At 44.7% G+C, this 24153-nt stretch overlaps 1 protein-coding gene across 1 annotated transcript in view; it reads left to right on the top strand.

The window, feature by feature from the left end:
• ATG5 (autophagy related 5) overlaps positions 1-21266 on the top strand; it is a 159548-nt gene extending 138282 nt beyond the window's left edge. The window contains exon 7 of the mRNA XM_014531355.1: positions 20923-21266. Coding sequence (XP_014386841.1) covers positions 20923-21095 — 173 coding nt within the window. The 3' untranslated portion in view covers positions 21096-21266. The remainder of the gene's footprint in view (positions 1-20922) is intronic.
• Positions 21267-24153: the final 2887 nt, after the last annotated feature.

A 24153-nucleotide genomic window follows, 5' to 3' on the forward strand; every position in this document is an offset into this window, starting at 1 on the left:
TGTTTTTATTGATTTTAGAGAGGGAGAGAGAGATAGAAACATCAATGGTGAGAATCATTGATCAGCTGTCCCCCACTGGGGATTGAGCCTGCAACCTGGGCATGTGTCCTGACTAGGAATCAACTGTGACCTCCTGGCAGGTAGTTGTGTCCTAGGCTGGTATCTTTTTTTACAAAGGTCAATCTTTACCTTAACTGAGCCTGTCTATTATCTCTTTGCATCTATGATAACATACCTATGGAATGTCAGAGTAATTTCCTTTTTCCAGACCCTTCAGGGCACAATCTCCCACCAGAGCAGGAGACCACAGAGTCCCTCATTGTTATTGTTATTGTGGTAATTGTTAACATAAGTATCCTGTACCCACCTATGTAAAAGAAGTATGTGTCTATTCCTTTTACTTTTTATCCAATCCCAAAGACCCCCCCCCCCCCCTGCCTCCCTAATCTATCATTAACGAATTTCATGTAATTCCCTAGCACAGTGGTCGGCAAACTCATTAGTCAACAGAGCCAAATATCAACAGTACAACGATTGAAATTTCTTTTGAGAGCCAAATTTTTTAAACTTAAACTATATAGGTAGGTACATTGTTACTAACTTAATTAGGGTACTCCTAAGGCTTAGGAAGAGCCACACTAAGGGGGCCAAAGAGCCGCATGTGGCTTGTACCTTTCTCAATCCTCAACACTACATCTTCTTTCACTCCACAACGTTCCCTAAAATTAACTTAATACACTTTACTTAAAGTTTTAAGTCAACTTCGCACTGTATGTGCATGCCCGCACGTGGTATTTTGTGGAAGAGCCACACTCAAGGGGCCAAAGAGCCGCATGTGGCTCGCGAGCAGTGGTTTGCCGACCACTGCCCTAGCACCTTCCCCTTTGATTCTGATGTATAAAATAAGTGGTTAAACTGCCATTTTTCAGTGAGTTTTCTCAATTGTTTGTGATTTTGTTTCCCAGCAATTGTCATCAGTTTGGCTCAAATAAACTCATTAAAATTCTGTACAGATTTGAACATTTCTTAAGTCAACAGGGGAGAAGAGATAAATCTTATAGGAGAATTTCAAATAACATATGAGGTAGGGCTTAATTCTCCCCACCTCACCCTACCCCTTTGAGGAGAGAAAGTGGTAAGAATGAGAAAGTAAGACAAGGCCTAATTGGCTTTGGTAAGTGGACTCAGATATTCCCTACTGGAATGTGAGCTCCCTGAAGGCAGGCACCTTATCCCTCTTTTCATTAGATCCCTGGTACTAGAACTATGCCTGGAACATAGTAAATGTTCAAAAATGTGTGATGAATAGATGAGTGATTGCATAAATGGACAAGGCCCTACTGTTGTTGTAATTAGCTAGTTAATACTAATAAAGGAAAGAAAGCAAAGGGAAGTCAGATATTGTAAGCATGGTCACCTTGGGAAGCTTTATACAGCATTGCTCCTCCAAGGGGATTAACACCCCTCCCTCATCGGGTACTGGATTGTTGTGGGGAGAAGAAGGAGATGAGCACTTGTGCAATAGAAGTCAGGGTGGTGCAGGGGAGGTCCAGGCCTGTCAGTCTAGCCTGGGGAACAATGAATTGGCTAGGGGGCGAAACCCATCAGAAGCAAGCAAAATCTTGAAAAGTTCATTGGTTAGTTTGAAGAAGCTCCTGGTTACAGTCCCAGACAAAGAGTTCCCTCAGGTTTGCTTGCTCCATAACCCACACTCGCCCATGTGCTCACCTGTTCTCTCTCCTTAGCCATGTGGCTTTAAACAGCCACATAGCCCATGACTGTGCGGATCTCACACGCAATGGACTGCGGCTGGGAACACAAACTAAGCCAGCCAGATGCTGAGCTGGACTGTACCTTAATATGGAACAGAAACTCCGGCAGTGGCCCTGCCGAAGACAAGGTTGGACTTCTTAATTTTACATCATCAATAAAGCTTTCCAAGAAACCCCAGCCTCCCATAGGGGCCTCAAGAAATTCCTTTGCTTGAGGCACCCAAGAACTCCATTTCCACCATTAACACTTCTGGAACGCCACTGGAACCCAGAACCACCTGAACTCCAAAACTGCTGGTGGGAGGAATATTCAAAAGGACTTGAGCTTTCCGCATGGTCTCGATATGATCTCCAGAAGTGTGAGGAGAGAGTTTAGACTCTAAACTTTACAGGATACTGACTTTCCTTGTAGGCATCTACTGACATTCCTCCTTACTGGTCCTAAATGCTTAATATAATCACTTGTGAAGGGAACCAAAATTTTGCCAACCTGAATCTGCCTTTTTGGGATAGTGATTTTAAATTGTTTATTAAGAAACGAAACTCAGAGAGAACCTCTAGTCCTGCCCCTTTCCTGCTCAAGAGATTCTGACAGAAAAATCTGCTTCAGGAGACTGTGCCCTGAAGGGTCTGGAAAAAGGAAATTACTCTGACATTCCATAGGTATGTTATCATGGATGCAAAAAGATAATAGACAGACTCAGTTAAGGCAAAGATTGACCTTTGTCAAGAAAGATACCGGCCTAGGACACAACTACCTGCCAGGACTGAGTTTCAGCCAGGAAGTTTTAATTTCAGACCATCCTGCGGTTACTTTTAGTCTCTGAGTTTGTAAAGCTGCCTTGCAGGTCCCCCCTGAACTTGTCCGGTTCAGCATGTGGCCCATTTTTCGTCCACACCGCCATGTAATTTTTAAACAACCATGTATTTGTGTCAGTATAGACTCCCATGGATATTTATTTAATGCTTTGGATTATAATCGGATAGCAGGTTATTTATTTTGTTGCTCAGATTGTTCCAGCATTGGACATTGGAAACTTCCAGGTGGCTCCTGTGTCCCTTTGACATGCCCCATCCTTGGTTTTCGAGCACTTCCTTACTCTCTGCACTAGTATATTTCCTGCCCCAGCCCTAGAATCAGCCCTCTCTCCAAGCAGCCCTGGTCCTGGTTCCTTTTTTTTTTTTTTTAATGGATATTTGTTTCTTTGTTTGTCCCTTTGTTTTCTCAGTCTGAGGTTCCTGCACTGGATAGATGTTATGTCTCTTTTGGGTGGGTTTATGAGTGTAGACAATGGTGTGAGAACAGATTGAATAATATAGGCTGTAGAATAGTGTCATATTTCTGACTGTAGAACTTTCATTAACTTTTTCCAATTGGTTTTAAACATGGGAGAATATTTTATTTTTATTTCAGAGAGGAAGGGAGAGGAAAAGAGAGAGAGAGAGAAGCATCAATGACGAGAGAAAATCATTGATCGGCTACTTCCTGCACGCCCCCTACTGGGGATTGGGCCCGCAACTCACACATGTGTCCTTGACTGGAATTGAACCCAGGACCCTTCAGTTCACAGGCCGATGATCTATCCACTGAGACAAACCAGCTAGGGCCCCTGGTTCCTTTTTGGAGAGGTTTCCTTTAAAATCTAAACCTGAACATCACTTAGGCAGCCAGTCAGTGAATATTTATGTATATCCTACTCTGATGCGAATCACTGAACCAGATGCTGGACATACAGTGAGGAACAAAGCAGGCCAAGTCCCTGCCTTCAAAAGCCAGCAGTGTGATGTGCGAGACAATGAGCAAGTCTCATGGGAGGAATATGTAGTTATAACTCTGCTAAGTGCTATGAAGGGAAGCAACAAGGGACTCAGATGAAAAGTCACCTAAGTCAGATGCCTGGTTTAGATCAGGTGGCCAGAGAAACCCCGTGAGTGGCTAACATTTAGATTGAAAGTTGAAGAAAGATTCAGCTATTTAAAGAGCAGAGAGAGAAGTGTTTTTAAACTGCAGGCGAGTTAGGCCTCAACTAGCTTTTTTTTTTTTAAAGGCCTAGAAATTACCAGAAGTATTATTATATAAAATCAATGTTACATGTATGTATAGGCTGATGTGTTTTCTGATTCATGATATAAAATGCATTTTTTTAAAAAGTTTGAAAGCCACTGTTTTTGGAGGAAATGAGAGCAGATTGAAAGCTCTGAAGAGAAAAAAAGACCTTAATATATTTGAAGGTCTGAAGGGAGGCCAGTGTGACTGAGGAACAAACCTGAGAAGGAGAAGAGGCCAGAGATGTGAGGCAGCAGCCACCCAGCGGGGCCGAGGAGGCCTCATATTTTAATTAAGGGGTGATGGGAAGCCTTTGGAGGGTTTTAAACAGGGAAACCTCAATATTTTTAAAAGATCCTTTAGGTCTTTTCACAAAGATGGTGACAAAAGCGAAAAAGGAAACCCCTATCCCTCCCAAAGCCAAAGCAAAGGCTCGAAGGCAAAGAAAGCAGTGTTGCAAGGCATCCATAGCCACACAAAAAAGATCCACATGTAACCCACCTTCTGATGTCACCCAAGACACTGAGGCTCTGAAGGCAGCCTGCATATCCTCAAAAGAGCACCTCCAGGAGAAACAAGCTTGACCACTATTGCTATCAATAGGTTCTTCCTAACCACCAAGTCAGCCATGAAGACAGAAGACAACAGTACACTGGTGTTCACTATGGATATCAAGGCCAACAAGCACCACAAGCTCTATGACATTGGCATGGCCAAGGTCAACACCCTGATCAGGCCTGTTGAGAGAAGGCATGTGTTCGACTGGCTCCTGACTATGATGCTTTGGATGTTGCCAACAAAATTGGGATAACCTAAACTGAGTCCAGCTAGCTAATTCTAAACATAAATTTTTTTTCACTATATATAAAAAAAGATCCCTTAGGTTACCATGTGGAGATCGGAAGGAAAAAGCAAAAGAGGAAGCAGGGGCCATCTGTGAGAAGGCTCTTACAAGTGGCTCTTACAAGAGTCCCTAGAATGTGTGGTGCACATTTCATTGTCATTCTTGTTCTCCCAGCCACTAGACTAGAGCAATGCCTGGGCCACAGTGTATATTTGTTGAATGAATAAAATACACAATTGTAGTAACAGTGGAGAGAAATGGGTAATGGATGAGTCAGTCACAACATGTATGGAAAATGGCAAGTCTTGCTGATAGATAAGGTGTGGGGGAAAGGGAGAGAGAGAGGGAGAGCACTCCTTCACACATCTAACCCCACCAATACTGGCTTATGCTTTCTTTCTCTACATAGGGTAGATATAGGGTTCTTTTTTAAAAAACTATTTGGCCTATGTTTCTACCTCTGTGCTTAGTCATATTGGCCAGAAGTGGAAATGACAGGATTTTTTAAGAGAAACTGAGATTGAGTAGAGCTGCAAAAAACAGCTATCACAGATTTTCGGGCCCATGGGACTTTATAATCTTTGATGCCAAATCTTTGAACCTGCATGTGAGTCAACCACTAGCAAATAAAGCCCTCAGAGGGGTGCCCCAATTCTATGGGATTCCACATTCTGATAGGGAGCTAATGATTTACATAACTAACTGTTCAAAGAATCTTCTCCCACCTGTTTTGCACTGTCTTAAAAATATACTGTGGCAGCCCTAGCCAGTTTGGCTCAGTGGATACAGTGTTGGCCTGCAGACTGAAAGTTCCTGGGTTTGATTCCAGTCAAGGTCATGTACCTAGGTTGCAGGCTTGATCCCTGGCCCTGGTCAGGGCGCATGTGGGAGGAAACCAATTGATATGTCTCTCTCACATCAACGTTTCTCTCTCTGTGTTTCACCTGCTCCCTTCCTCTCTCTCTAAAAATCAATGGAAAATTTTTCATGGGTGAGGATTAAAAATTACACCCACACACAGTGGCAAAACCTTTCTTGACATACTTTTCTTGACAGTGTCAATGCCTAGCTTTGCAGCTGACTGCCCACTCCCTGCTGGTTTCCTCAGTGGAGGCAGCCATCTCTTGTCACTGTGGAGGGACTGGGAAGAAGGTGGATCCAGACTAGTTCAACGTGGAGCAGGAATATGAAGGAGCCAGATCCTAGGAACAGAAAAATGTGAGTCCTGTCTAGAAAGTCAGGCACCAGAGATGGGTGTGCTCCAGAAATGCTGATGAATTTTGAATCAGCTGGTCACTTTGGCCAAATGGGTCTATGCTATTGACTGAGAAGTCAAAGCAACAATCAGATGTTATGAAGACAGAAGACAACAGTACACTGGTGTTCACTATGGATATCAAGGCCAACAAGCACCACAAGCTCTATGACATTGGCATGGCCAAGGTCAACACCCTGATCAGGCCTGTTGAGAGAAGGCATGTGTTCGACTGGCTCCTGACTATGATGCTTTGGATGTTGCCAACAAAATTGGGATAACCTAAACTGAGTCCAGCTAGCTAATTCTAAACATAAATTTTTTTTCACTATATATAAAAAAAGATCCCTTAGGTTACCATGTGGAGATCGGAAGGAAAAAGCAAAAGAGGAAGCAGGGGCCATCTGTGAGAAGGCTCTTACAAGTGGCTCTTACAAGAGTCCCTAGAATGTGTGGTGCACATTTCATTGTCATTCTTGTTCTCCCAGCCACTAGACTAGAGCAATGCCTGGGCCACAGTGTATATTTGTTGAATGAATAAAATACACAATTGTAGTAACAGTGGAGAGAAATGGGTAATGGATGAGTCAGTCACAACATGTATGGAAAATGGCAAGTCTTGCTGATAGATAAGGTGTGGGGGAAAGGGAGAGAGAGAGGGAGAGCACTCCTTCACACATCTAACCCCACCAATACTGGCTTATGCTTTCTTTCTCTACATAGGGTAGATATAGGGTTCTTTTTTAAAAAACTATTTGGCCTATGTTTCTACCTCTGTGCTTAGTCATATTGGCCAGAAGTGGAAATGACAGGATTTTTTAAGAGAAACTGAGATTGAGTAGAGCTGCAAAAAACAGCTATCACAGATTTTCGGGCCCATGGGACTTTATAATCTTTGATGCCAAATCTTTGAACCTGCATGTGAGTCAACCACTAGCAAATAAAGCCCTCAGAGGGGTGCCCCAATTCTATGGGATTCCACATTCTGATAGGGAGCTAATGATTTACATAACTAACTGTTCAAAGAATCTTCTCCCACCTGTTTTGCACTGTCTTAAAAATATACTGTGGCAGCCCTAGCCAGTTTGGCTCAGTGGATACAGTGTTGGCCTGCAGACTGAAAGTTCCTGGGTTTGATTCCAGTCAAGGTCATGTACCTAGGTTGCAGGCTTGATCCCTGGCCCTGGTCAGGGCGCATGTGGGAGGAAACCAATTGATATGTCTCTCTCACATCAACGTTTCTCTCTCTGTGTTTCACCTGCTCCCTTCCTCTCTCTCTAAAAATCAATGGAAAATTTTTCATGGGTGAGGATTAAAAATTACACCCACACACAGTGGCAAAACCTTTCTTGACATACTTTTCTTGACAGTGTCAATGCCTAGCTTTGCAGCTGACTGCCCACTCCCTGCTGGTTTCCTCAGTGGAGGCAGCCATCTCTTGTCACTGTGGAGGGACTGGGAAGAAGGTGGACCCAGACTAGTTCAACGTGGAGCAGGAATATGAAGGAGCCAGATCCTAGGAACAGAAAAATGTGAGTCCTGTCTAGAAAGTCAGGCACCAGAGATGGGTGTGCTCCAGAAATGCTGATGAATTTTGAATCAGCTGGTCACTTTGGCCAAATGGGTCTATGCTATTGACTGAGAAGTCAAAGCAACAATCAGATGTTACTGGGAGCAATGCTGGTGGTGTTTGCATTGGCTAAGAATTCTCATGTGACAGGATAGCAAACGCAATCTGGCTTAAATGAACAAAGGGAATGCATTGGCTCATAGCGTGAAAACTCCAGAGCTCAGTCTAGAATGCATATCCTCCTCAGAATGCCAGCTTCGTGTCCGTTTTGTTCATAGCACTGCCTCTTCTGTGTGCTGGCTTCATCCTGGGGCTGCACTCTTCTTGGTAACACAAAGGCTGAGGGAATGTTGGACTTTGTATTCTCTGATACACCCTCCAGGAAAAGAGGATTGTCCCCTCTGGAGACCCAACAGAGGACTGAGGGAGCTTTTTCCCAGAAGCCCTCGCAAACATTTCCTCAAACCTCATTGTCCTGAATCTGGCCCACTCATGAGCCAATCACCATGGCCAAGGTGATGGATGCTCTGACTAACTTAAGCATAGCAGGGCGCCCCCCGGAAGCTGGATACATATCCACCACTTAGAGGAAGGGGCAGAAGCCGGAGGGGGTGCTTCCCTCAAAGCAAAATGTGGTGTTATGACAGGAGAAAAGGAAAATGGATGCTGGGGAAGCAACCTGTGATGTTTCCTACATCAACATCATTATTGTAATGCAGCCCAAAGTGGAACAATGCAGATATAGATAAAGAACCCACCCTGCCTGCTTCTAGATAAGTCAGTTAACCTTTGAAGTGTCACTTTCTTTTTTTAAAATTTTCTTTCTTTTTTTATTTTATTGATTTTTTACAGAGAGGAAGCGAGAGGAATAGAGAGTTAGAAACATCGATGAGAGAGAAACATCAATCAGCTGCCTCCTTGCACACCTCCTACTGGGGATGTGCCCACAACCAAGGTACATGCCCTTGGTCGGAATTGAACCTGGGACCTTTCAGTCCGCAGGCTGACGCTCTATCCACTGAGCCAAACCGGTTAGGGCAAGAAGTGTCACGTTTTTTATCTGAAAATATGTGGATGACAATATCTCAGGGAAGGTCAAATTCATATATCTACATAAATCACTTGTATATACCAAAATACGTAAGGTTATATAGTTGGAAAAATGGAAATAAAATATGGGGTACTTTTTGTGTTTTCTTGAGGTCAGTCAGTCCTGCCAAAGCCAGGACAGAATGAGCTTCCACTGGCAGGGCAGCAGATGCAGGAGGACTTCCCTGGCCACCACAAGTGTCGGCAAGTCAGGGTCCATCGCATGTCTTCATCACAAGAAGGAGGTTTCACTGGCTCAGAACCAAACTCAAGCAGCAGGTGTTCAGGGCTGGGGTGTTGAAGTTTCAGCTTTGATTTTTCTATGAAATCGTTCAGGTTATTAAAATGTCGACCCTGTTCTCTTGTATAAGAACTGGTTTCATTTCTAATGACACAGCACCATCATGCCATTCCTTGATTTAGTCACGAGAACCAAAACTAATGTGTGGCTAGTTTCGTGTCATTTTTATAGCAGTTAGTACAGAGAACAACAGGCTCTTGTGAAAACAGATGTATTTGCTATCTATTTCTCTATCTGCTACTTCTCAGACTCAAAACCTGATTTCTGAGATGGCTGGTTCTCTGGTGTGGTCCTTGTGAGAGAGGCTTCGGGGAGCACGAGAACCTGGCTGTTCTTCTCAGCGGGGAGCCTTTTTGTAAGAAAGAAGAACGCCATTCTCCCAACCCTGTGAGAATAGTAAAGGGATGTCAGAAAGAGACCTTTCCCGGGGCGTCCCCGCTTGTGAATACAGAGGGTTCTGGACTTGCTAAGCCTCTGTAAATTTCTTAAGGCCTGTGGTATTGCATGAGAAAGTGAGCAGTATTTAGTATTTCTGGAGAAAAGCATTGCCTTAATAATGCTAATACTCTCATAATGACAACACAGCCAGTCACTTCACAAATGCTTTATCATTTATAATGTCTCTATGAATAGGTTACAGATTAAATAACAAATGTCTACAGATGAAGAAACAGAGACGTTGAATTTTCCATGACTTCAGAGAGGGTGTTGTAGGTTTTTGTTAGAGTCCTGGACTAGTCTTTGCTGTGTAATTGCTTGATCTCTGTGTCTAAGTTTCCTCATATATAAAATACAAACAGTAATAATAAATACTAAATAGAGTCGTAGTAAGGATCATGCAAACTAATGTACTTTGTAAAGTGCTCAGAACAGCATCTGGCACACGGTTTGCACTCAATAAATGTTAGTTGTAATTATTATCACCTTCACTATCCATTTTCCTCAATTGCAAGTTGGATGCCCTTGGCCCTTTGACTCACATGTATACAACCAACCTCTTTTCCTACCTGGCCTCCCTCCAACCTCAGTTATTCATCTGATCTTTGATCTCAGGTTGTCTTCCAACATCTGTTTTGCTTCCATGCTAGCAAGCTGGCCTCCTTTAGGGCCACCTCGCCAATCTTTACTTGTTGCCTTTTGATGCTGACCATGACTTGTGGGGCATCAATTTAAAAAAAAGAAAAAAAAAAGATATTGAGTTGAATATCAGGTTTAGGTAGATCCACTCACTGGAAGATTGAACATGGCAGTTGGGCCTCCTGTGCTATGTTATAGTCAAGCCCAGGTAACTTTATTGGCTCAGTGTAAAATTTTACATCCAGTTCAAACAAATTCCTGCATTGTTTTTGGGTTTTTTTTCCACAAGGGGACATTATCAAGAAAGCTTTTCTGTATTTCATTTCTTTGATTATTTTATTCATTCATTCTTTCAATCAGCATTCTCTTACTGTGTTCACCTGAGCAATCCCAATAATATCGCTGCTATTTATTGCTTTGTGTAGGTACATCTTGTCCCTTCTCCTAGAGTGTGAATTTTCTGAGGCTGGAAGCCATGGCGTCTTCTCTCTGAGTCACCCACAAGACCATGAGCAGGTCTGCTTGAGGATCAACTCATGGAAGGACTGTGACGACATATATGCATGTCTCTGATCTTTTCCCTCTGCTTACATCTCCTTTCTTTTCTCCTGAGTGTCTCAGAGACCCTTGCTGCCTGAATGTAGTTAGGCCTTGAACAAGCAGAGACATAGATTTCATTGTCAGGGGTTGTTCTGTCCTGTATTTGGGGCTTTGAAGGTGATGCCCCCAGGGGAGTCCTTGGATTTGGCCTCCAACACTGTTGGTGTATGTGTTGGTAGAATACCTGCCATTTCCTCAAACAAATCGTCATGTCTTCTCTCTGTGTCTCATGGTGTTTTCCTAGTCTAATTTCTCTCCCTCCCACAGGCTCATTCACCTCCTTTCCCTGATTCTCTGCCAGGCCTATCCTGTCCCCGGCCCCGGCCTCTGTTGAGGGTTGGCCGTTGCTGTTGCTTGATCTTACTCTATGTCTCACTTTGGTTTCTGTTCCCCCTATTCTTTTTCTTTCACTTTCCTCCGCCCACCAGCCATTTTTAACAGTGTCATCATGGCTTACAGTGTGGGAACATGGCACTCGCTGTCTCCCACATCCCCCAGCCGCCCCTGGCTTCAGGTGACCAGCATTCCTGTCCTGAACCATCAGGCAGGATGAAGGCCTCACCGCCACCCGACGCCAGAGCCCTGCTCTCGCAGTGAGTCTTGCCTCCTGCCTGCCTCAGGGGCAAGGCCAGGGCAGAAGATGGGGGACACACAGAAGTGCCCCAGACCTCTTCTCAGCTTCTGTTGTGCAGTGAGCGCTGGTTGTGACCCAAGACGGCTCAGAACAGCTTTACTCTGAAAGCATGAAACAGGGAGGGTTCTCTTAAAGGAACGGCAGGGGCTGCGGGGAAAAGGTGGGGTAGCACATATGACTGAGACGAGAGAGGTTTCTGGTGCTGACATGACTTGGCCTCCCAATCCACAAAACTCAGCTGAACACCCAAGCCGAAGAATAACAGGGTCCCAGTCATAAGCAGAAAACGCTCTTCCCTTTTTCTTCCCTCAATCTCACACATGTAAGCTTGGACAGTTTGTTCTTGTGCAAAGGTTTCCAGAATTGCCCAAGGGGAGGACAGCTCCCTTCTCAGGGGTCAGCCAGGACTGCTGGAACAACCTGAACTGCCCCGGGAGGGAAAGCAAGGGGACGCCAAGGCTGCAGGGAATGGGGCCTGCTAGGACTCAGCTTCAGTGGTCCTCTCACAAACATGCAAACCGGATTTGGTCAAACTCTCTCCCTGTGAGGCAGCTGCCCTTTGAAGCTGAGGACCAGGGAGGAAACAGCTCCTGTCTAAGAAAGAACAGGTTTCTTTCTTACCCTCTGCTAACAGTTCTATTTCCTGACCCGGGGCAACAGTATGGGGGGCCATGGCAGCCGGAGGGAGCAGCAGAGTGAAAGTGATTAGCACCCTGAGCTGCACCTTCGCCTGGGCCTCTGCAGGCGCATTTCTCCAGCCTGACCTCCCCTTGCTGTCTTTCTGCTGCTGCTCTGTGAGCCAAGCTCAAGGGCTGGGTGGAACAAGCTGGTTGAGAAAAGGAGTGGGTCAGGTTTCTTAGCATCTTCTCTAGTCTCAGAAAGGAAATGCAGGCCCAATCCTGGCACCCAATTTCTTCTTTTCAGGTGCACATGGTTAAAGCCACGGCACAGGCAGGATGTAAATATAGCTAAACCTAAGATGGGCATTTGTATTCAAAGATCTTTTACATCCACCCACGTGACCTAATATAGTGCTAAGAATGCCTTTAATACTTACGGGGCTTTTCGATACTTAAATAAGGTCTAACCAAGGTAAAGAGAAAAGATAAAGGAATTTTGCCAAATGGGATCAAGGGATGGAATGTTTCGAACTCTATTTTTGAAGAACCATTTCTATAGAACCTTAGCTTTAGTTTGTATCAGCCAGTGTGTCAGTCTCCTATTTCTGACTGTCTTACTTTAGAACTGAATGTATAATATTACCCATAGCCAGTGTCTTGGATAGCTTTTCCAATTTATTTTGAAAACTCACAGAGCTGGACTTCTGAGGCCTTCTGCTCTGGACCTGTGGAGTACACTGATGATCCAATGAAGTGCAAGAAGAAAATATTTTAACTTCTATTCTTATCTGTTTTAATCTACAAATGAAGAAAGATATTGAGCTTTACTATTACTAGTAGTAACAGCAATAAACATGACTGATATTTACCATATATACTCATAAGCATGTGTGCATATAATTCACAGATAAATATAAATATGGGGATGCAGGTTCTAATCTTTTCTATTGGGTTATAGGATCAAAAAAGTTTGGTGGGACTTCTTGTTTCTGACCAATATAGAATAATAGAGACCAAATTTACCCTCTGGTCTGCAACAAGCCCCACCAAAGGAAAAGATAAAATATATGAAACAGCCATTTTCAAGACACTGGACGTCAGACAACGAGGAGACACTTGAGAGTGAGGAAACTAAGGAGTTGAAACCACAATTGTCTCAAAGTTTAGTGAGTTTTTACTGGACTCTAAACTCTGAGGACAATGGCCGCACCTTGTTCACAATATCTCCCGAGGCTCGCACAGCAGTTGTCACATGATAGAGGCTGAATGAGTAACTAAAGCTCTCCAGGGAAGCCCCAGATGGTTAGACCATAGGTAATGGGATGTTAGGGACCAAATGCACCTTAGAGCATGTCTAGTTCAGTAATCTCATTCTGTAGATGAGGAAGTCGAGGTCCAAAGCGATACTTGCCCGAAGTCACTCGGTCCCCTAGTGGTGGAGTTACCGGGAATATTCTTTCTTATAAACCAACCCTTGAGTTAAGCAAAGTGCAGAAATGTCTTTCTTTAGAAGGCTAATTCCTGCAACTCACAGAGCACAGGCATGATGGAGTTAGGTGTTAAATGCAGTGAGTTCAGAAATAAAAATAGGGATCAAGAATTACCATATTGAAGATGTAGCCAGACACTGCTCAATTCTAGAAACATGCTGAAAGGAACTTCCAGGTTGGGCAGAGAGGCCAGAGGAGGACCACTTCTAACCTGTGCTCTGGCTGTCACCAGACATTCCTTGAGACCCTGCAGGAAGACCTATCTACATGTAAACTCCAGAAGATTCTGGACCTGATCCAGGCCACTCCAAGTAGCGGTCACAGGGCTCAGGGGTCTATCCCATGCCAATAAGTGCTCCCCAGGATAGCTCTACAAGGACGTGGGTCTGTCCTGGGAGTGGGGCGGAGGCGCAGGTGGGCTCACAGAGAGCCCCTAGTATTGGGACCTCACTGCCCAACCACTTGGCCCAGTTGTGCTCTGGGACCCACGTGGAGAAAACCAGTCCTCAGGGGATGCTTGTCAGTGGAGCTCCTTCAGTCACAAGATGGGTTCTGTCACAGAGTATATTTCTGCTCAGGACTTGAAGGAACCCCTGATAGCGTGTACCCATCAGGTTGGAGCAAAACCCCATGGGCTGCTTTGGAGTGCTCTGTGAGGTTTGATGCATTGTCAGGCATCCTGGCCACATCACTTCTCTGCAGGGTTTGCCCAAGTTCTGCTGGGAAGTGGCAGCTGCCATAGGACCCTTTCACTTTGGGTTTCTCAGTTCAGATCTTTGCCATTCCTCAAAGTCCTTGAAAAGGCAGCCCAGATCTTCCTAAGCATTTTATTGGGGGCTGGAAAATTCTAGGACACATCAATGACCTCCTGACTATCTTGAGAATTTGAAGATTTGATCTGAGCCCAGTGTAGGAATGGACTTCTTCCTGCTTACTGCCTCTACTGCCATCCAGAGTTGTCTATGGGGTATATAGGATGGAAGTTAATGCTTGGCTCTTGTTTCAAAGGCTTTATATTAGCCTCACAATTGGACACAGTTTTAAGCAATGACATATGGGCTTCATCTGATAAAATGAATGACCGGGTCTGAAAGTAAATGGTGATTTAAATGTGACTTAGGGAGCCTTCTTCACCCTGGAAACCCCATGAGAATTCCTTTAGAAATGAATCTAACAGATTATCATACAGCTTAAAGGTAGTCTCCTGAACAAGAATTGCTATGTGATTTACACCCTATTTGGATGTGAGTCTCCTTGGGCCCAGGCCCAGGCCCAGGGAGGAGGCCTCTGAGCAAGCCTGGCTGCACCTGTGCTATGCTCCCCTCAGCACTGAACCATCAACTCCAGTCACTGGCAGAGCCACAGTGCAGAGCCCTGGTGTAGGAAAGGCATGGTCTAGCACCCAGTGACAGCGAAGTGTTGTCTACGCACTAATTAAGCCAAGCAGCCAGCAGTATTGTTGTTAGTCTCCATTTTATAGATCAGGAAACAAAAGCGTTTAAAAGTAGAGGAAGGGCCCTAACTGGTTTGGCTCAGTGGATAGAGCATCGGCCTGCGGACTGAAGGGTCCTGGGTTCGATTCCAGTCAAGGGCATGTACCTTGGTTGCGGGCACATCCCCAGTGAGAGGTAGGTGTACAGGAGGCAGCTGATCGATGTTTCTCTCTCATCGATGTTTCTAACTCTCTATCCCTCTCCTTCCTCTCTGTAAAAAATCAATAAAATATATTTTTAAAAAAAAAAAATAAAATAAAAGTAGAGGAAGGTGCCCACTGTCACAGAGCAAGTCAGCAGTAAACTGGGTCTAAGACACATACTTTGTGCCTCCTGGGCCAGCATTCATCTCTGCCCTGGACTCTGTGATCTCAGGGAAGATGTTTCTTGCTTTAGCCATAGCGAAAGTACTTTTTGTGATGCACTTGCTGAATCTCACCCTAATACTGGCTGTTCTGTGCCCATCTGCTCAACTGCAAAGGCCCTGCCTTCCTCAGTCCCCCTTCACAGTGCCCCCTGGCCATCTCGTGGGTTGTCCAGCTCCAAATGGTCTCTTGTAAACTCGTCCCACTCGCTTCGACACATCCAACAAGATGGTCTCTTATGCCCTTAGCCTTGGCCATGCCAGCGACTTCCCCACACAGTGTGGATCAGAAACATGCCCTGGCTTGAGGCTCCAGGCATGTTTCCTTCCTTCCTGCCTCTGCTGTCCACACTGGTCTCTCTGGTTCCTTCAGGTTCAGCAGCTTCTTCATGCACTCCCTGCACCACCTTCCTCATCTCCATTCTGTCTGGAGACCCCTCCCCTTCCTATCCCATTCAGGATCTTACAGGTCCCTGAATTCTAGGTCCCTCCCAACTTTTCAAGAATGCCTAAGTTTTCCCTTCCCTACAAGTCTCTTCTTATACTCATTGAAGAAACATGGTGGTCTCTCCAGCCACCATTTGCCCCCAGAGTTGATTTGGCCCAGCTCTCTCGCGGTGCCTCAGATTGATTCTTAAGGTGATATGATAGGCAATGGACCCAAGATTTTTTCTGTTGTGTGCCCAACCTGTGAATACAATGAATGGGGTTCAGAATGAGCCATCCCAAGATGTACCTCAGAGGTTTGCAGATTATTTTGATCTAAAGGCAACTGAGGCCCTGTGGGCTCAAGAGAAACTTTTGCTCCCCCGCCCATTAATTATGTAGAGGAATTCGAATTAGAAGCCTTGCCCATAATAAGAGATTGTCAGAGATAACCTTTTTTGACCTATCTGTATGGCAGGGCAAACTACTAAACATGTGCTCTCTCTGCAATGACTTTCTGAAATCCCAAGGTACCTTACTTCATCCCTAGCTCAGAATGTCATATATGCCCATTTTCCTTTATGTCTTTGAACCTCTTGTGTGTGTGGAGTCCCTGACTCTTGGTGTGTGTGAATTCCCATGCACACGAGGTTCACTTTGATTTTCTCTTGTCAATCTGCCTCTTGTTGATTTGGTTATTCAATTAGCCAAAAAAACCACACGAGGGAAAGGGGAATTTTCCCCCTTTCCTACAGGTGGATTTTATCCCATGATTACCTTCTGACCTTAAGAAAGAGTGATTATCCCAGTGGGCCTGTCCTAATCAAAACAGGACCTCAGCCCTAAGTCCAGCAGGACATTTAAGGAGGTAAGAGGGACTGTAACACCAGTAGATAAGTGGTAAGTCCTGTAAGAGAAGCATGAAGAACTACAGGCGGAGGTGGGAACCAGATGGCTCCAGCTGCAGCCATGGAGTCTTTCAGAAGGAATGACATCGAGTCATTGTTTTGCTTACAGGTGGCAAATTTAGAAAGGAGAGGGGTCTGTGCATTTTTCCTGTAAACTACTAATGAAACTTCACCTCATTCCAGCACACACACACTCACACACTCACTCAGCTGGAACCTGCTGACTCACCCTTACATGACTTTCACAATGACAAACACGGAGAAACAGTTATTCCTACAAATGCTCCATTGGGTTATTCTAGAAGAAAACATGGCAGCCATAAAGTAGTCCTTTGGGCCATTCCTTAGACACTGGCCTCCTTCCCCTCCCTCCCTGACTGCCCAAGCTACGGTGGTTGGGATTAAATAGGGTAAGAGACAGACAACGTCGTTTTTGTTCAGCCACCAGCCAACCAGTCAAGGGCAGACTAGGCCAACAGGGCTCTTCCTCCTTCCCCCAGCTCCGGGGAAGCACACATCTTCCACCCTTACTTTAAAGGCAGACAATTTGTTTTTATCATTTGCCAACACAGCTGAGGATGATTATTAATTAATCAAAAACACTAACTTTTAACTTCCCACGCTCTCTCCAGAGATGCTCGGGTGACAGCCGGCATCTGGACTTCAGAACTGTTTAGATAGAAGTGGGCACCACGCAGCAGAGACGTGTTTTTTCTGGTTTATTTTTTTTAAAACACAACTCTAGCTACATCCCATGTAGTCAGTAAGCTTGATTTTAAGTTGGTCTCATTTTGTCGGGTTTCTGTTGGTCTTTTTACACAGCTTCCTTTGAAACCAGAAATGCTGTGTCAGGATGTCACAAAAAGGAAAATAAGTTCCAAGTACATTTTCTGTTCATCAAAAGCTCAGCCCAAAGCACCCAGCAGCATGCCTCCGTGAACACTGAAACGCCACTGTCTTCCTCTGCTTGCAAGCTGATGCTCTGGTACTACCTGCCAAGGTCACGGTCTCGGCAGTGAGCACCTCCCAGTTTCTGAGAGCAAGTTTGAAATATCACAACAAAGGATGATCTGATTCAGTTGGCTGAGGTTTAAGCAACTGAATCCGTTCCCCCACCCCCGCCCCTTTCTAAGATGGCGCTGCTGCCGTCAGCCATCACCCTTGTGCTTTGTGGCCATACAGTGGTTTTTGATGAAAAAAGGAAGGAGAGGCAGAAGATAGCTTGCCTCAAATTACACATCAAAGCCCAGGGCTGCCTCTAAAGTGATGTGGGGGTGCGGCCAGGCTTCACCACGAGGCAGAGGCTAGAATGAAAAGTCCGATGCCTTTAGGGGCTGCACAGACTGATAAATTCTAAGCAGCTTGGAGCATCGTTCCGTACACCGAAAGGTTGCGGGTTCGATCCCAGGTTGGGGCACACATGGGAGGCAACCAATCGATCTCTCTCTCTCGCCCCCCCCTCCCCCGAAAATCAATACAACATATATCCTCAAGATTTAAAAAGTTTTTTAAGCAAAACCAAACTTAAGAGGAAAGCCTGCTTCACTTCCATTTAATGAGGGCCACATCTTCAAGATCGCAAATGCGTAAATGCAGTGACCCAACTTTGGGGAGTGTTTGGTGAAGCATGGAGCTAGTCACCCAGGCCTGACCAGGCTCCGCTGCCCCTCTTCAGTGATAGTGTTCCTGTGAGACCTCCAACTTCAAGGCGACTCCTGTCTTGCTAGTGCTTTAACCATCAAGCTTTGCGTCTTCTCTTTGTCCTTCTGCCACCTGTGTTTTTCCATGTTGTTGCTCTTGTTAGTTAGGGTCACGCCTGGAGGTGTGGGAGGGAAATTCAAGGAGATAAACTCAGATTCTCACAGTCCATTTGTTTCCTATCAGCAACTCTGGTAAAAGACAGAGAGGAAGCTATTGGCTAAGAGTTTAAAGGTTTGAGGATCATCTGTAAAACTCATTGATTCATGGCTACCTACCCACCTGAGGATAATGGGGAGAGGGGGTATCTTTATCATGTACCTTTTTTTTTTAAGGAAGTTAAGAGCAAAATTATCCAGTCATTTCTTAGAACTGGTCAGAATAACTTGATGAGATAAAACTAGGGTAGCTACTTTATACCCTGGTGACATAAAACTAGCACAGCAGCTAAAAATCTCAGCTAAAAATCCACTCCATGTTTAACTCTCTGAAGTCAAGTGCCTCTGGAAGTGAAGAATTTACTACCTTTAGGCGGGGAAAATGTTTAACTTATTCTTGGGTTAATAAGGATCTCTGAACAGCTCTGCAGTGCTTTTGAATGGCTGGGAAGAAGCAAATTGAATAATAAGTTAAGGTCTTTGATTGCAAATCATAGAAAACAATTGAAAGTAATTTAAACCGAAAAGGTCAATTTATTATAGAAACTCAGCAGAGGGATCTCACGGGACCCAAGGGCCAGCCCTCTACAAAGGGCTGGGCCAAGGCCTAGAAGGCTTTAGGATTCTTGATTCAACTGCCACTACCACCACCACCCCCTCACCCCCTTTTGTTAAAATCTGTCCCTCCTCTTGGTCTGCCTTTATATCCTAACCTGCTCCCCACCCCCACTTTTCACCATGTACAGGGTAGGAAAAACAGCTGATTCAGGCTCCCAATTTTCCACTTTTACTTGGCCAACCACAAAGAAGCAGAGACCACTCTCTTCACACTAGTTTAAAATTCTCACGAGAGCATCTGATTGGCTCAGTGTGACTCACGCCTCTGGCCTAGTCAGCTCTGATGGGATGGTGGGGTCATGAGTATAAATTTGGCTGCTGAGCCAGAGAGAGCTAGTGCTCAGAACAAAGTGGGGGTGATGGTGCAGGACCACTCAATGTTTACTCATCTAACAAAAGAAAAGGAACACGGTACCTGGCGTCATACAATCTGGAGACCATCTATATAGGTTGGACAATTAAAATAATTTAGTCCAATAATGACAAAAACCCTTAGGAGATAACCAAAATGGCCCAACTTCAACAGAATAGATAAATACATTAAGGATATGCATAAAATGGAACCCACAACAACAGTGGTACATATTAATGAACTTCAACTACATACTTCAGTATGGATAAGTCTCAAAACTATAATGATGCATGAAAAAAGCAAGTCACAGAAAAATACATACCAGGTGATTTTACTTATGGGAGCTTCAAAAAACATGCAAAATTGGACAATACATTATGTCGGATTATGTGTGTATATGTAAATTAGAAAGAAAAAAATGACAGACTAAATTGTGAGGTGGAGAATGAAAATGTGCTCAGGGAGAGAGAAACATAGCCCTTCAAACAGGTTGGTCATGTTTCTTAAGCTGAGCAGTAGATTTAATGGCATTAATTGTTATTATTATTTAATCTCAACTTATGTATCTTTGTATGATATATTTCGTAATTTTAAACATATATAAATGAATGCCATTAAGCAGGATTTCTGTCTAAGGAAGCCATCCCTGTGGTCAGGGGACAGTAGTGAGTAATTCTGTTTGTCAAGTGATTTTCTGGATTCTATCCATGTGACAACCACCCTGACAAGGAAGGTGTCTGGCTGGGCTGTCAGCACTGCGGCCTGGAGAACGCCTGAGCTACAGCCATGCTTTTTCAGGTCCTTTGGCCCGGGGACAAGCTGCTCAATTATTCATCTCTACTCCTTGCTCAAACATTCCAACCATCCCTACCAAGAAAGCTGTCTCGTGCTGAGCATTCCCATCAAAACACAATTACAAACTGTTTGGTGCTTTCTTAAAAGGTTACATAGACATAGAGCTACCCTGTGGCCCAACAATTCTACTAGTATATGTCCAAAAGGATTGAAAGCAGGGACTCGAACAGGTACTTGCACACCAATGTTCATAGCAGCATTATTCACAACAGTGAAAATGTGGAAACAATCAAGAACCAGCGGATGAAGAGATCAACAATATGTGGTGTCTCTGTACAATGGAACATTCAGCCATAAAAAGGAATGAAGTTCTGACACCTGCTACCCACGGATGAGCCCTGAACAATCATGCTCACTGAAATAAGTCAGAAGGATAAATCTATGATGCCACTTATACAAGATACCTAGAATAGACGACCTCATAGATACAGGAGGTAGCATCGTGGTTACCAAAGGCTGGGAGGAGAGGGAGAAAGGAGTTAGTGTTTTAATGGGTACAGAGATTTTGCTGGGGATGATGGAAAAGTTTTGGGTATGGAAGCATGGTTGTCACACAACACTGTATGTATTTAATACCACCGAACTATATGCTAACAAATGGTTAAAATGATAGATAATTATGTTTTACCACAATTTAAAAGAGACACAATTACAGAGAACTGGGAAGGATGTACATCGGGATGGAGATAGGTGTGTGGCATTTTTTCCTTTCTGAGATTTCTTCCTAAGTTTCCTTCCTAATTCCCTGCAGAGCATCGAAACATCAGTTCACCTCCAATGCAGTCCTGCAGTCCGGGACCATCATTTCCAGCAAGATTTTCAATGCAACAAAATGAGACCTCTTACATGGAGAATTCCCTTCTTCGCTTAAACAGGCAAAGATCATCCCCAGATGCACAGAGTGGTGGGAGGAATGGGTCATGACTGGGTAGGTTAGGACTGGGCTGTAAGTAACAATGTTCAGCTGGAGTCACCCTAAGCCGGAAAGAGACCTCTCCAGGGAGTCAGGACGTGGACACACCCTAGCCTTATGCAGAAGCCAAGGCCACAGTATGGTCTTTGAGGGTCCTGGGCACTATTGCTTTGTGCCCCCCCCCCCCCCACTATGATATCAATATAAAAATTATTTTAATACATATTTAAATACATCAACATTTCTGTCTCTTTTTGGCAAAATTTAATTGTTGTGGGGTTTTTTTGTGAGCTCTAAAATTTTTTTTGCTGATGTAAGAAAAAATAAAAAAGAAAGCAGTTTCCTAGGCCTCAAAGTATTTCCACCCTAGACCTGTGCCTACTGTGTGTGTGACCTGAGGACTGGCCCATGCCCTCTGTTTCTCTAGGCCTCATTCTCCTAGGGGTAGGAAGGGACTTTGAGGTCATCTGTGCCACCTCCCATGCAGGCAGGAATCTCACTAAGGCGTCCACAACATGGGGTCATGCATCCCTGTAACTATCACCAACTGCTCCTAACTTCGTCCAACTGGAACAACACAGAACAAGTTTTAAGTCCTTTCAATATTTGATGACAATTCCTATGTGTCATTTCCACCCTTCAATCCAAGCTCTGCTCCAGGTTAAGCACCCTGAGATCCGTGTGACAGGATTTGCACACCCCTGACCTGCCGAGTGCCCTCCTCCAGACAAGGGCCAGTGATCTGACCACACCTGTTCCCCCTGCTACAGCATCACCCTTCTCCCACTGTCACTTAATAGTGGGTCACATGGTTGTCATACACTAACCCTGTAATTAGTTGGACCCGTAGTTCTTTGTTTACCTCTCAAACTGAAGTTAAGCCCAGCTATCCCAATCTCTACTCAAGTCACTAATCTGTTCAGCATGGAAACATAGTTTCTTTGTCTTGGTTCATGGTAATACTATCAAGATCTTCATTCTGTCTTCCTGGTCAGAGGTTGTCCTTTCCATGTTTGGCTATCTACAGATTTAACAAACACACTTTGTATCCTAATGTGGCAGAGACACACAAAAAATATCTATTTTCAAATTTTCCCCGTTACTGACGCTTGAGTGTGCACCCTGACCTGGTTGGAACCAAGAAACTTCGATTTTTGATTTGAGAGTGATTTTTGCATTCTAGGAAAAAGGAAATTAGCTCTTGGAGTTTGTCTTTTTGTTCTACAAGGACTCCTTCATTCTTCATCAGGGTTCTCATTCTTTTAAGTCATCAGGTGTAAGGCTAGATGTTCTGGGACAACCTCCAGGAGAGATGATCTCTCCTGGCCACACGGTGGTGGGCCATTGCTTTGGTGAGAGGCAGCTGGGAGAAGATAGCGGTGAGAAGGAAGGCCAGTGGGGCAGCTGTCTCCGTGAAGTTTCTTTTTCTGCTCTGTAATTCCCTTACGTTATACTGCCGCCTTGGGGGAAACAGACAGCTTGTGTTGGCCAGGAGGAGCAGAAGTGAAGACAATGAGAAGCAACCAAGTGGGTTTGGAGAACAAAGTCATACTCCCAGGGTGTCCCAGGAAAGCGAGAGGGGGCGTGGGGCATAGGTGGACTCTCTGACATGGGCTACTCAGGCAAGGGTGACTTGCGAGGGCTGGGGAACCTGGGATGTCCAGGTTAGGGGAGACCTTGCTAACAGTGAGAAGGCAGGGATTCAGGAGCTCAGCCACAAGAAGCCTTTTAGATGCTGTCAATTTTACATTAGCTTTCAAGTAACACATCTGAGCTATTCTACCAGCCCAGTACCCCTGTAGCTGTTTCGTTATCATCCTACCCACTTGCCTACATCTTTATTTTCTGTGGGTTGTTTTTGGTTTCTTTTTAAGTACAAAAGTAACTGTGCTCTTCAGGAAAATCCAAATGATACAGAAGTATATTGGGAAAGCATTTGTCAAAAGTTATGTTAAAATCAGGGCTTGTGGCATTTGCCAGCTTCTATTGACAGCGGAGCTCTTGTTGACTGGGTGTGCTGCCTGCCCTCTTGTCTGTCCTGGCTCCCTCTCCCAGGCCGAGTGTGGTCTATAGACTCAAACTAGTAGGAGAATCACATTCGCCTTTAAGTTCCTCAAGGCGGTGTTGTCACTTAGCAAGAAGCAGTATTTGAGGGCCAACCTAAGGTTTTATGAGTGGGAATAAAAATAGAATTTAGAAAAATACTGTATTCTGTTAGTGTACATGGTAAAATATTGACTTTTAATTTCTACATGTAAGGTGGTAGAGCTCAGTTGCTTTTACCTGCCATGCATCCTTTCCCTCATTTGCAAATAGCACCCCAATTTTCCTTTGGGGAACAACTCCTCCCCCACACTTACCCCAGTGGTCTGTGAGGGGCCACCCCCACACCCTGGCTTTATGGACAAGCATGTAACCTAGGCCTAGATGACAAGAGTGACACACCCACCTGCCCTAGTGACCTCAGAGAGGGGCTTGGGGTCCAGTGGGCCAACCATGGTCAACCCCGGGCTTTCTGCCTGTGTTGTCGGTAAAGAAGGGCTCTCCATCTGCAGGGCTGCTCCACTGGAGGGCGTCCACTGAGCTCAAGCGGCTACTCTGCCCTCACACAGGAGCCCTGGTGTGGTCAGTGCCAAGCAGAGAGAGGGAGACACTCAGGTGCCGATGACACCGTCTGCTTACAGGAGTCCCGTTCCACCTGAAGCTGTGCTCGGATTCCTCCATCGAAGCCACTTTGAATGAGGCCCTGTCACTGACAACTGAGAGGCCAGTAATCTTTTAGCAGCTGCAATAGAAATGATCTTTCTGCAAATGTAATTGGTGTGGCAGTTGCATTTTCTTTATTCTATGTTGAATTTATCAAGATACATGAATATATGAGTGGGATAGTTCTCAGGAGTCTGAATAATCAACTGTACAAGCAATATTTGGAATTTTTAAGCAACAGTTAGGCAAGGCAATTAGGAGGAAATGTGATTTCCATGTAGTGTCAAAATCACCGGGAGAGCAACTTCAGTTCTTTGGACAATTAACTAACCCTGTCAACTCTTTAGACCCAAATACAAAAGT

This window comes from Myotis brandtii, unplaced genomic scaffold (assembly GCF_000412655.1).
Source record: "Myotis brandtii unplaced genomic scaffold, ASM41265v1 scaffold8, whole genome shotgun sequence".
NCBI classification, from domain to species: domain Eukaryota; kingdom Metazoa; phylum Chordata; class Mammalia; order Chiroptera; family Vespertilionidae; genus Myotis; species Myotis brandtii.